This window comes from Hetaerina americana, unplaced genomic scaffold (assembly GCF_022747635.1).
Source record: "Hetaerina americana unplaced genomic scaffold, ioHetAmer1.1.p SCAF_4, whole genome shotgun sequence".
Taxonomy (NCBI): domain Eukaryota; kingdom Metazoa; phylum Arthropoda; class Insecta; order Odonata; family Calopterygidae; genus Hetaerina; species Hetaerina americana.
In genome coordinates this window covers 80,488,260-80,500,676 of record NW_027286985.1, presented here as the reverse complement: position 1 = coordinate 80,500,676, position 12,417 = coordinate 80,488,260, and the positions used below count along the sequence as shown (strand labels likewise).

Below are 12,417 nucleotides of genomic sequence, written 5' to 3'. Positions count from 1 at the left end.
ATGAGAAAAGGCTGAGTTATTCCCTTGAATTATTTCAATTTAAATCCACAGGTGGATTTTTATGCAAGTTTTAAGGATGATATCAACCCTTAAAATCTTTATGGTGATCAACATAATGTAAATGAAGTTTTCTTTGGCATTTTGTTAAATAAAACTTACACTTCCTATATCTGGTCAATACTTAATGTGTTATTAATAAGTATTTTGAAAAGAAAAGACATTTAATCCATAAAAATGTAGCTAACTTTGACCTTGTTAAATTGAGTGTGCTAAATGGAGAATGGCCAAGAAAAGTATAGGAGGGAACAATATAATCTGTCCTTATGAAAGCAATTAATAACAGAAGTATACCTGTTTGGACACAAATATATATTACCTTTCATTTTTGTTTTGCATGTAAAATTTATGGATTCTTTATCCCATCAGAGGAATGTCAAATATTTTCCATACAATATATAGTGATGGCATAATTAGCAAATTGACAGGAAAGCAAGAATTCACCTTATCTGTACATAGACCCTTGATAATATTATTTTTCATACCATTACTGCATGACAGTGGCTATTTTATATCCATAGAAACTTGCCAATGAAGTTCATAGTTCATTTTTGTTTTGTGGAAATTAAGGAATCTATCTATCTCTAAGTTAATCCTTTCAGGTGACGAAGAGGGCCAGTGGGAGGAACCAGATTTTAATAAGACATCTTGGTGATGTAACATTCTATTTAGCTCAAGTGGGATATAGGTAGTAAGAGATCATGTCATTGGTTTACACATTTATATACTTTTCCAATGTATACCTGTACTGAACAGACATATAATCCATATTGATAATATATCAGCATATGCTTCTAAGTAAGTGGATGAAGGGGGTATTGACTGGCAGTGAAATGTTGAAAACTGTAATAGAGGGGAGAATGCTAGGCAAATGAGGAAAGGGCAGGAACAGGATAGGGATGTTGGACGGGATGAATGGAGGAAGAAAGTACTCAGAGATTAAGAGGGATCTGAAGTATAGTAGGATACTGGATTTTGTGTTGTATTAGGAGTCACAAAATATTTATTTAGTAGTTGTATCCATCCTAAAACCTACCTTAACCGGTAGATTACCCAATAGATATGTGCAACTAAGTACATTAAAATGCAATTATTAAATTATATTTCATTCTGATGAAAAGGCCAGAAGTTGGTTATATCCTCAACCTTGTGTGCCCTTCTTCAAGCATGCAATCATGGGTAAATGTGAAATGTGTAGAAGAGGGATGCTAGATGCCATAAGCTTTGATAAAAATCATTAAAGTGAGGAATCAGTAGTCACCTTGAAATGGCTGTAATCATGGATGCACAATTGTTGGAATATTCAAACCTATTTATGGTATAACCTATATATCTTATTTGTGTTTTACCAGAGAGATCTAATCTACCTATAAAGTGCAAGTTCACAATGAAAATTAATTTCATTCATCTGCAAATGATACTCATATGTTTACTTCACTTGATTTGTTCATATGACACATCTACTAAGTATGTAATTAACAGCAAGTCATAGTACACTATGGAAAATGAGGTATTTTATCTGTGCATCAAAGTTGGTAAGTTTTATATGGACACTAATGCCTCTCCCATGGGTAGAGAGAATTTCCCCATGCATTAACATCTTATGTACTTTTTTCCCATGTTACTGACTGACAAACCTGTTATTAACTTTAACTTTGATTACCATTGATTCTTGACGGAATCAGGTATTGACCAGTGGCCTTTAGGTATAAATAAAACTAACACTTAAATTAGAATTCCATGGTTAGTGAGAAAATTTCATCTTCTCAAGTGATTTTGCCAGATCTGCCAGTCGAATCTAACCAGATCTATGATAACATTGATGTATCCTCATTATCTAATTTCTCCCTTTCATTCCAACACTGTCTAAGAACCCATTATTGAAAATCTACTTGGAAGATTCATGCCTATTACAAATATATCTGTTAAATACACCAAATATTCCTTGGAAATTAAAAGAATGCTGATAATATTTATCAGCATTTCATTTGTATTAAAATATTCACCCAATACTTTGGCAGCCTTATCATGTGAAACTTAATTCAGCAACATTCAAATGTGTCTTTAATGACTAATTTTAATGGTTCTAATGAGAAATCTTACCTGTAGTAACTAAATAGATTTTTATATTCATGGTGAAATATCATTCACAGTTCACATTTCCCCACCACATTCACAAGGGATCTAGTTACTTTAATCAAAATATCTTCCATGGAATTTGTAAGTCATCACCTCATTCAGATGACCAGACCATGGGATAGGGAAGATCTAAAGATTACAGTCAGGTAGTATTATTTTGAAATCCTGCAGTCATTACTAATGAAACAATGGGATACAGGTTGGATCCTGAAAAGAGATAGTGAGATAGTCAATGATGAATAGTGTAATTGGTTTCCTAGTTCATTTAAAGTTTGTTCCTTCACAAAAAAGAATATCCAAATGTTAAATTATGCTAAAATATTGGTGTAGACTAAGTATTGACTGAAAATTGATGATTAAAAGTGATACTACTAAGCCAAGATGTTTAACTCTCCTACACTGGACTCTTGTTAACTTGGGGTCTTGCTTAGGCATACAACTCTTGTTTGGAGCTAACACCTCTTTGCCTAAAACACTTACCTAAGTTACAATCCAAAAATTTCAGAGTGTACAAATAATTCGTGTTGACTGGGTTTCAAACCCAGATCCTTCAATGACCGGCCAAGTGCTGTAGTGGATGACCCTGTCATGGTATCTCCTGCAGTTTCTTGTAATTACCACATTTAGATGATCACTTGATGGCCAAATACATTTACTAATATATGAGTAATCTTATGACTGTGTGGCAAAGGATGACCTTTGATTAATACTGAAATATTTTTCTTTAAGGCTATTAATGAAAAGAATATAGTTAGTAATACATATCCTATTTTAAAGAATATTAATTCAGTGATTTTGATGCCCTGTTTGATGATGAAAAATCAATACATATTTGTTCTATTTAACATATTTGATTACAATCTTCATTCTTAGTAGTAACTCAATGAGCACCAATTTTTTCAGCCACCAAACTACAAGGAGTTGTTTCCAGCAAGAACAAAAACCACAGTTGGCTAGCATGGCAAAACTGATTGCTGATGTCAAAAAAACTTGAATAACTAAATAGACTATTTGCTGAAGCAGCATTGTTTGAGGTATTGTCATGCAATACCTAGTGAATTAAAAAGCCTTTTTTAATTACAATGTGATATATTTATGAGCAATAACTCAGTATTCATCAGATACTGATATTGCTGAATTGTATATATGAAAGAGACACATTTTTGTGATAATAATTTGCTAATTTTATATGAAATTTTTAAGAATGGTAATAAATCATTGAAGTAATTGGAATACTTCCATTGTATAAGAAATTAGTTGAAGATCATACCCATCAGTGAAGCTAAAACCCATTGAATTGAGAGATTTGGATTGTCTCTGTTTTGGAATCAGCATTGGATCATGAATTGGTGAACTCAGAATGCAGGAGCGGTACCAGCTCTTGAAGCCTGGAATTGAGGTTTTCTATAGTTGATTTTACTGTTTTCTGGTTTTGGCCTTGTTTCAGAAATATGATTTAAAAAAATTGTATTTGATGACTTCATTGAATAAAATTATATTATATAAAATAATGCAAGTGTTTATTATCTGAGCAATTGTCATTGCAATGGGAAATACTGTTAAAAAAATTAATTTATCCAGTCCATGTGATAAATTGTACTGCCTATCAAAATTCAATTTCAATTGGTAAGAGTGGAAGTAAGTTTTTGATGTATAATGTATACTCTAGACAGTCTCAGCAATTATCGATTAAGTCTCTTCTCTCCAAGTTGAGCTAATACTGCAGAAATTTGAAAACACAAAAGGACTTCTAGGCTGCCAATGAATGAAGGCTTTACGCTCTAAGGCTTCATGAAACTTGAGATTGTGTGAAGATGTAATTATTTTGGGAAATTTCCATACTGGGTGTGATATCGTCTGATCATGCCGATTCGATGAAGTCTAACCAACCGCGTGTGAGTCGATGAGTGAGAGCCCAGTGACGACAGATCACGAGGCTTGAGTGAGGTGTACCGCAATCGCCCAATGAAATGGGCCACGACGCCGGGAGTTACCCACTCAACTTCCAATCCCTGGAAGTGAAACGACGGTATGAGCGCAGACCGGAGCGGGCTCTTTGCGGTCACTTCTCACCTTCGATGGATCTGATGAACAAGGTCCAGTCTGAGGGAGGGAATTCCTGGAGGAAGGCGTACCGGAAGAGGAGGCCTCAACCATCATGGCGTGTGCACATTCCAGCGACGGTTGAGGAAGAGGTGGCGCCTGACTGACTGATTTCCTTTGAGTCGACCTGTTTAGACAGAACACCGTGTGGGTTACTCGACGTGTAATCGGGTTCGTATCCATTCCTTAGTTCCAGCATCTCTCTCTGTGGCAAAGGGGACGCTCTGTCTCCGAGCGGACATTCGCGGTATTGTTACGTACTTGCGTGCATGACGTCGATCGGATATCCGAATGTTTTTGTGAAATCTGGATAAGACCAAGTTCATTGAGATGTGAATAAAATTTTAGTGTAATTTTCTTAGATGCATTGTATCCTGATCACTTTACTTTCACAAATATTCGTGTAACTAACTTTCTTTCCACTGAAAATGAAACTGAAACTTTTCTGCGAGCATTCAGTCATTTTTTGGTGCTGCCTCTTTTATAGAATCGTGGAGTGAAAGGAGTGCGAATAATGATTACCAAAATCCAGTATTGATCTATTGCCGCCCAATCGGCTCTTTCTCATTGTAAAATAATTATTGAGTTTTACCAAGATCTCCATTCCCGGAGGTACGTTTTGCTAAATTAATGGGTACCCAAATTAATGGGTAATGGATGTAATTTAGGTTCGATATCCGGTACATAATGTTCGCTGCCAGGAATCGTGGCTGCCAACAATCGCACCTCTATGTATAGGGAGTTTAATGGATATGCCCATGCATGTGCATAATGTCATTAAAAGTGAAACGTCACTTCATTCGACGGTCATTCGATTGGTTCTTCTCCTCACTTTTTCTTCCATACACGTCCGTCTTTCAAATGCAGTATTTCTCGGGCGATGGAAACGGGACGGTCTAATGAATTTTTGGTCCGTCAAAACTGGTTGGCACTATGATATCCGCTGATGCAATGTTTACTTCCATCAAAAATTCCTTCTCCAAAGCTCCCTAAATCTTAATTCGTCTGTATATATTTGAGATGTGATCAAAGTTGCTTGAAAATTAGCAAATATAAAATGTGGATGATTATTTCATGGAAGCTACGGTGGTTCTAAATTCTATTCTGATCGTTGGCGAACAAACCTACCTACCTGGTGACGAATGCCATGCTAATCTAATAATCACTTGATTTCAGTAATTAAAGCCTATTTCTTTACAGTTTTTATAATATAAACCTTACTATCCTAATTTAGCCTCACATGCATCGAGTTTACAGTGTTGTATCGGTTTTAATAATGTTAAGTCGTTTGGAGTGCGCCTCCAGCCTCATGAGATTCTTGTCTCTTTTGACGTGGAACAACTCTTCCCGAGCGTACACATTACACATTCGCTTGAACAAGAATAAACTTATGAACAATGAACCAGGCATCATCAACAGTTCACCTTTGAACTTCGTTAGTCAATTCAAAAATAAGTAGCCCCCTCCTATTAGCCACCACTCTTCCCCCACCCCTTCCCACGTGACCTCAACAAACTCCCCCCCACCTACCGACCGTCACTTAACCCCTCCCCCCTGGCCCCTCCAGGTATATATACCTCACCCCCCCCCCACACCCGACCTGAACACCCACTTGACTTTGGACAGTGCCTGGTGCATAGTCTTCTTCCAAGTTCAAGTTCCCATTCGATTCGCTCCCCGTAGATGGTCACCTGGCGACCGAAATACCGGTATTGGAGTTCTTCTTCATTATTTTCATTGGCTATAGGATTTTCTTCCTTGTGACAACTTGTTCAACAGCCAATAGCTCCATACCCTCTATTGTAAGTTCTGCACAGTTTTAAGGGGCTTGTGACAGAGGTAGTGCTAGGAGCAACTAGGGCAATATTTAAAAAAAAAGTTTAACAAACCCCAAATTTTTCATCCAAATATCCTGTTGGTAGTGGTAACATGTTGCGTGATATTTAAGCTTCAATTGATCCTAGCTTATTCATGAGACTTGTTTAATAAGAGGTGATCATACATTATCAATTCGCATTATTTAAAGTTCATTAAATAAATGCTATTTCATATTACTAGCTTTACATGTAATGCATACGAGGTGTATGTTTAATTGATTTGACTTTTACGTCAGTGGCTATCGTTGAAGCTGGAAAATGTTCAGCACGCAAAGTTCCAATCACTGCCCTTAAGAAAGTAATATTTAGCACTATTCTTGCCAATCTAAGTGAAGATCCTCCGATAACGTTAACAGAACTATTAGAAATATTCAAAATTTCATTGGATGCCACGCAAACTGAGCATGCTTTGAATCGCAATGGCTTACGCTGGCTCTATGCTTTAACCTAATCAATGAAACTTGGACCACATTTACACTGCACATTGAGAAATAATATAAAATAAGTTAAATTTGAGCGAGAGATGAAAATAATGAAGAAGAGAAATTTCTTCTTCATTATTTTCATTGGCTATAGGATTTTCTTCTTTGTGATAACTTGTGCAGAACTTGATAAATGTGAAAATGTGTTTTTGAAGGTCTTTCGTTTAAAATATCTTCTCATCATGTGAAAGAATCACACTTAAACATATTTCCCTATCTAACTAATCAGGCGCATTTTTTTCATTGAAATATATAGATTTCAGCCAATCTTTTGTTCTAAGATTTAAAAAAAATTGTCGCGATTAATTGATAATGCTGGGAAAATCTTCCATCTAATAGTCACACATTAGAAAGTATTTAATGAATTTTCTTACCTGGTTCCAAATGACATTTTCATCAATTTCTAAATTTGAATTTCTATCTAGGAACTTACATTGATAAATTTTTTCATACTCATTTTCATGGAATATCTTTTCTTGTAACTGATAAACTGATTGAGAGCAATAATTGACAAGTTTTACTTACTTTTATGCTTCCAAATTACTTACCTTTTTTATTGAATTTTCAGTTAAATTGCAATCAATTTCAATTCAATATTCTGCGGCAAAATGCGAGTACATTCTCTTCATAGTATATCGAAGAGCTTACCTTTTTAGCTTGCTGCTGCCAAGTAACTTACAATTGATATCCTGAATGTTAAGATTTTATCTGAACTATTTCCTCAGAGATAAATACTTTTTACTTCATCCAGTCAATCTAGTGGTAGTTTGAAATGTATTTGGCATTGTATGCCCCTAAAATAAATAGTGCCAAGACCTCTATTGAATTATGATAACTACCTATATAAGGCACAAACCAGAATTTTTCATATTCTACCATCATAGATAAAAATGAGTAAATTTAAAGCTAGAAATGAAAATATGTGAATAGAACATTCATTTTGCATTACGTTGATGTACTGTACAAGTGTGAAATTAATTTGTTGAATATGAAGGTGCATTGAATGAAACCTAGATACTTTGGAAGGTCCAATAGTGACCAAGCGTATTCACAACTGATAACATTAATTTTGAGTCCATTTGGATTGATTCTTTAGGTATTCTTTTGAAAAGGAAGAAGAGGAAAAAGGTTTTACAACTGAACCACAATAAATTGCTATAGTAAATAAAATTGGATGTTTATTAAGCTGAAAATGGTTTGCAGAAGGAGTATAGTTTTGCATTGATCATGACTTACTGTCGATAAATTGACAAATAAATTGGAAGTCTATTATCAAATTTAAATGTGAGAATTACCAATGTGGAAAAACATGCCATTTTATTTGGCACTTCATTGATTTAATCAGCTCTTAAAAGTAATAAATAATTATTTATTCCATATTAAAATCAAGTAGTTTATTTCAAATTATAATGACTCAAACCTTCTCCTGAATGAGTTTTTCACATTTCAGGAATAGCAAACCAAAGCCAGTTATTCAGGAAATAATTGTGATACATACTAAAAAGAATGCCAAAGAAACAAAATTCATGATGCATAGGTATTTGGTATTTGGCTCAGAGTGTAAGGAAAAGTGGGTGAGTTCCTGTTTACAAGTGTTCAATAATGTGCATCAGTTTGCCTGAATGTACAGATATTGCCTACCATCCAATTGAATTGACTCTTATAAAATGACAGTACATTGATCACCTTTTACATCTTTTATTATATCTGGCTACCTAAATGTCATTTAAAATGTGGATGCTAGTCAATAAGCCCAAAAGAACCATAGCAATTACTATCCAATTCAACAGATATCTAGTAACTGCTGGAGAGGTGAGGTTTCCATAGTTGCAATTCTACATCAAGGACAATGATTAGAGGTTTCATCCTTTGAGGAATGCCTTTGGAAGGGAAGGACCACATGTAACGATCAATGATTGCATTTGATTTGTGATTATTAAATTACAATCTTGTAATTAACAAATTTAGTCAGCTTACATATGTGAATAGTTAGCGGAGGGTTCTAGGATCTAAAATATGGAATGATTTTGGATACCCTTAATTTTACCCAAGGTGTGTGACTTTCTGGGCAACAATCATTTCCAAATCACTGTTGGTATAAGGATAGGAAGCTTCTCTGCAACTATGGGAAAGTTCCCCATATCGTAGGGATCAATGTGAGATGATGTTAACTCACATCTTTAAAATCAGTTTCAAGCATATCAATGAGATTTTCATAGATAGAACATTTTTGTTGCAATGGTGATGTATTGTTTTTTATTCGAAAAATGGCATTTTGCACCAAAATGGGCATAGGTATTTAGTAAATGAAGATCTATGTAAATATTCCAACATTTTCTTTATTTGTCTATGGCTATATGGAGGGTGTCTAGAAAATATTTGAATTCTTTTCCTTGGCATAAATAAACTGAGGAAATATTGAATTTAATATATTTTCAGATATTATCATGCATTTACATAACAATAGCTTACATCTCACTCTTTATATTTTTCATATATATATATATTTATTTGCATACAAGTAGGCTTTATGTTTATATACACACTCACAAACTCCCACATGATACTAGAGTGGGTGACATTGGCAGGAAGAGGAGGGTAAGGACATGTGGGTGGGGTTTGTAAGAGCAGCTTCTGAATCAACATACGTACAATATGTGTATACTCACAAAAAACAATCTCTGCTACAATTTATAACACATTCTGCTTATTTCTTTGGTTAACGATTTGGGCATGGGTTATTCACAAGTCCATATAATTGTTGGCATAGATATCATTATGACTATGTACATTTTATCTCTCATGTTTCAACACTGAAAATTTAGTCTTTGTCACATTTGATTGAAATATTTGTGGTGTTTAGGTTTCATTAATATGTCCATAAATGTTCTCTTCATGCTTCAACATCTGGCACCAATTAAGGTCTTTGGCGGCCTTTAATTGGTCAAACAAAATTATGAAGGAAAGTTCTACAGAAGAGATGGCCATTCTTGTTGGTTTTCAGAAGAGATTTTTGAGATGTTTTCATTGGCAATAGCCATATTGTAACGAAGGGGGTGTGAGGTTTTGGATGCTGAACACCCTTTGTAAACTCCATAGAGTCATGATATATTAATACTCACATTAAGGATCACAAAAAACTCTGGGCATCCCTTTTTAATTCATATTCTCCTTATGAAATATTTTCTGCTTTGCTAACTTCTCAGTTACGACTCAACTTCACAAACATTAACAGATTTTTAACTTTTAATTCGTTTTTTACACTGACATCAAAACATCTTTGGGAAGCAATATGAAATATATTATATATACTTATATGCATTTATTCCTCGGTTAACTGTGTTGCGGAAGAAACAGATTAACAGTGAATGTGGGTTATGGGTGGGGAAACATTACAGCACAACTTATTATTTATATCATTAGTAGGCCGAAATTTTAATTCATTTTCGATTACTCGGGTCAACCCACATATATGCAAACATAAATGCATATATCAACAGGTGTGTATACACAAATATGTATGCATTCACATTAAAATGTACGGAGTAATCCGCACGTGACGTGCATCGTGTGTACAGGTATCTAAAAATTGTTCAAATACGTCCAAAACCCTTTCGATGAAAGCTTTTAAAAACAAGTTGCTCAATCTGTGTATAATTGTCCTATTCTAACTGTTCTTTGGTAAAAAAATGCCATCGTAGCTTTCACCTAAGTTTTCGCGGTCGGTAGCTAGAACGTGCCGAAGCCCTTCCGCACAGAATTCTCTTGAAAGCGTTCCGGAATTCGGGGCTGAAAATTGTGTAGATCACCGGGTTGAGCGTAGAGTTGAAGTACCCCAGCCACAGGAACAAGGAGGCCACGTGTTCGTTTATCTCACAGGACAGGCATAAGGGCATCAGGAGGGCCATGATGAAGAACGGTAGCCAGCACACGACGAAGGCACCGGTGATGATGGCCAGGGTCTTGGCCGCCTTTCTCTCTCTCTTCGCCTCCAGCGTCTCCTTCTTATCCCGCCTCTCCACCCTGTCCCTGATGGCAGGGGGGCCCCCGGGAGCAGCGCCCGTCGGCGTCGCAGGCACCACCGAACCACCGTCCGCCCTCGTCGGGTTCACGACCGTGTGGCCCGGCACCGCCGCCGGCCTCGAGTTGGCCGCTCCATTGTTGGCAGCCTTCGCGCCGCCGCCGGGCGAGGGCGCCAGCTCCGTCGCCGCCACCGCATGGTTCTCGATCCCCGTCACCGAAGATGGGGACGTGATGGTGAAGGCCGTCGTCTCCTGCGCCACCGAATCCCGGTTGAGGCCGCCGCCCTCCTCCTCGTCCTCCTCCTCGTCGTCGTCGTCGTCCTCCCCGTCGGCGCCATCCTCGCCCCCGACCGCGCCCTCTCCTCTCTTGAGAGCGACCGCAGCCGCTCCGGGGCCGGTGGTCGAGCCGATGGTCGAGGTTGAGGTGGCTTCGGCCGCGGCAGCGGCCGCAGCGGCGGCCACGGCTGCCGCAGCCGCCGCCGCCTTCTTCCTCGTCGAAGAGGAGGCTCCCGAGTTAGCTGAGTCCTGAAGCTTCTTTGCGGCGGCCTTGTTCCCGCCGCCCGTCCTCCGCCGGATCCTCTTCCTCGCCGTCTGGAAGATCTTCCAGTAGAGGACGAGGATCACGAGGAGTGGCACGTAGAACGTAGAGCACGTCGCGAATATCTGGTACGCTACGTCCTGGCTCACCAGACACCGCCTCTGCACGTTGATGCGGTCCAAGTAGTCTGGGTCCTTCCAGCCGAACTGTGGGGCTAACGAGACGACCAGGGCCACGGACCAAACGACCGCTATCATTGCGCATATGCGGTTGCTGTTGCGCGTGTGAATGTAGTCTACATTTGTGACAGCCCAATATCTGGAAAAATGCAAAAAATTGAAATATTTGACTTAGGATTGGAATGTCATATTTTTTTGCGGAATGTGAGATTGAAAGGGTTCCCTTTTCGAAAATAATTCCATTGAAGCTTCTAAGGAGTTGCCTCCTACAGTTAAGAGCATTTTGAAGCTTAGGGGTTTTAGCTGTCACCCGACAGCTTTCCACGAGGATAATTTAGTCTTTTGTAACGTAATAGAACTTATATTTATTGGTTTTAAGCGCGACCCTCAGCAACACATTTTTTACTGGTATTTTGCTACAGCAACTCTTTTAATTACAAATATTTTTTTTGCTTTTAATGTTCTGTCAATTATGGTGACAGAATCAGGCAAGAATGGAGTAATTATAAGGGTAACGCTAATATCAGTCCAACTAACCTTGGAAAAATAACATAATATCTGAAATGTAGGTCTCAAATGTAAGTCAATATTTGAAGTCTGACGAGTTAAATATCTAATTGAAAAATATTTTCTCACGTGTATATATATGAGATTAATTTTTAAATATTATATATATATATATATATATATATATATATATAATACTCGTGAGAATTTAAATGACTATGTTAAAATAACTTCGGTATTTTGTGCATGATCTTCCTATAATAAATAGTAGTAAGTACTGCCATACGGAGTAAACTTTCGTTTCCAATTTTATATACAGGTGGTACTCAAATGATTCATAGGTCAAAAAACTGTTGATTACAAGTATTTTTTGCGTATTTGTGTCAGAGTTTTGGTAGAAGAGTCACTCTAACGCAAAATTCAATTTGGTTTTAATAGTAATAATTTATTCATACTCCTATATTTTTTCCGTAATAAAGTAGTTCTACCGGGCAAACAAATGTTATTGAAAAA

General features: G+C 37.1%; 2 protein-coding genes across 4 annotated transcripts in view; one reads left to right on the top strand and one right to left on the bottom strand.

Moving 5' to 3' along the window:
- LOC139691979 (uncharacterized) overlaps nucleotides 1–3,701 on the top strand; it is a 33,188-nt gene extending 29,487 nt beyond the window's left edge. For all 3 annotated transcript variants that reach the window (XM_071589962.1, XM_071589961.1, XM_071589963.1), the window contains one exon: nucleotides 3,100–3,701. In XM_071589962.1, the coding sequence (XP_071446063.1) occupies nucleotides 3,100–3,153 (54 nt within the window). In that variant the 3' untranslated portion in view covers nucleotides 3,154–3,701. The remainder of the gene's footprint in view (nucleotides 1–3,099) is intronic.
- Nucleotides 3,702–9,036: 5,335 nt separating this feature from the next.
- The window catches only part of LOC139692052 (5-hydroxytryptamine receptor-like), a 772,518-nt gene continuing 769,137 nt past the window's right edge, over nucleotides 9,037–12,417 (bottom strand). The window contains exon 7 of the mRNA XM_071590072.1: nucleotides 9,037–11,536. Within this exon, the coding sequence (XP_071446173.1) occupies nucleotides 10,363–11,536 (1,174 nt within the window). The 3' untranslated portion in view covers nucleotides 9,037–10,362. The remainder of the gene's footprint in view (nucleotides 11,537–12,417) is intronic.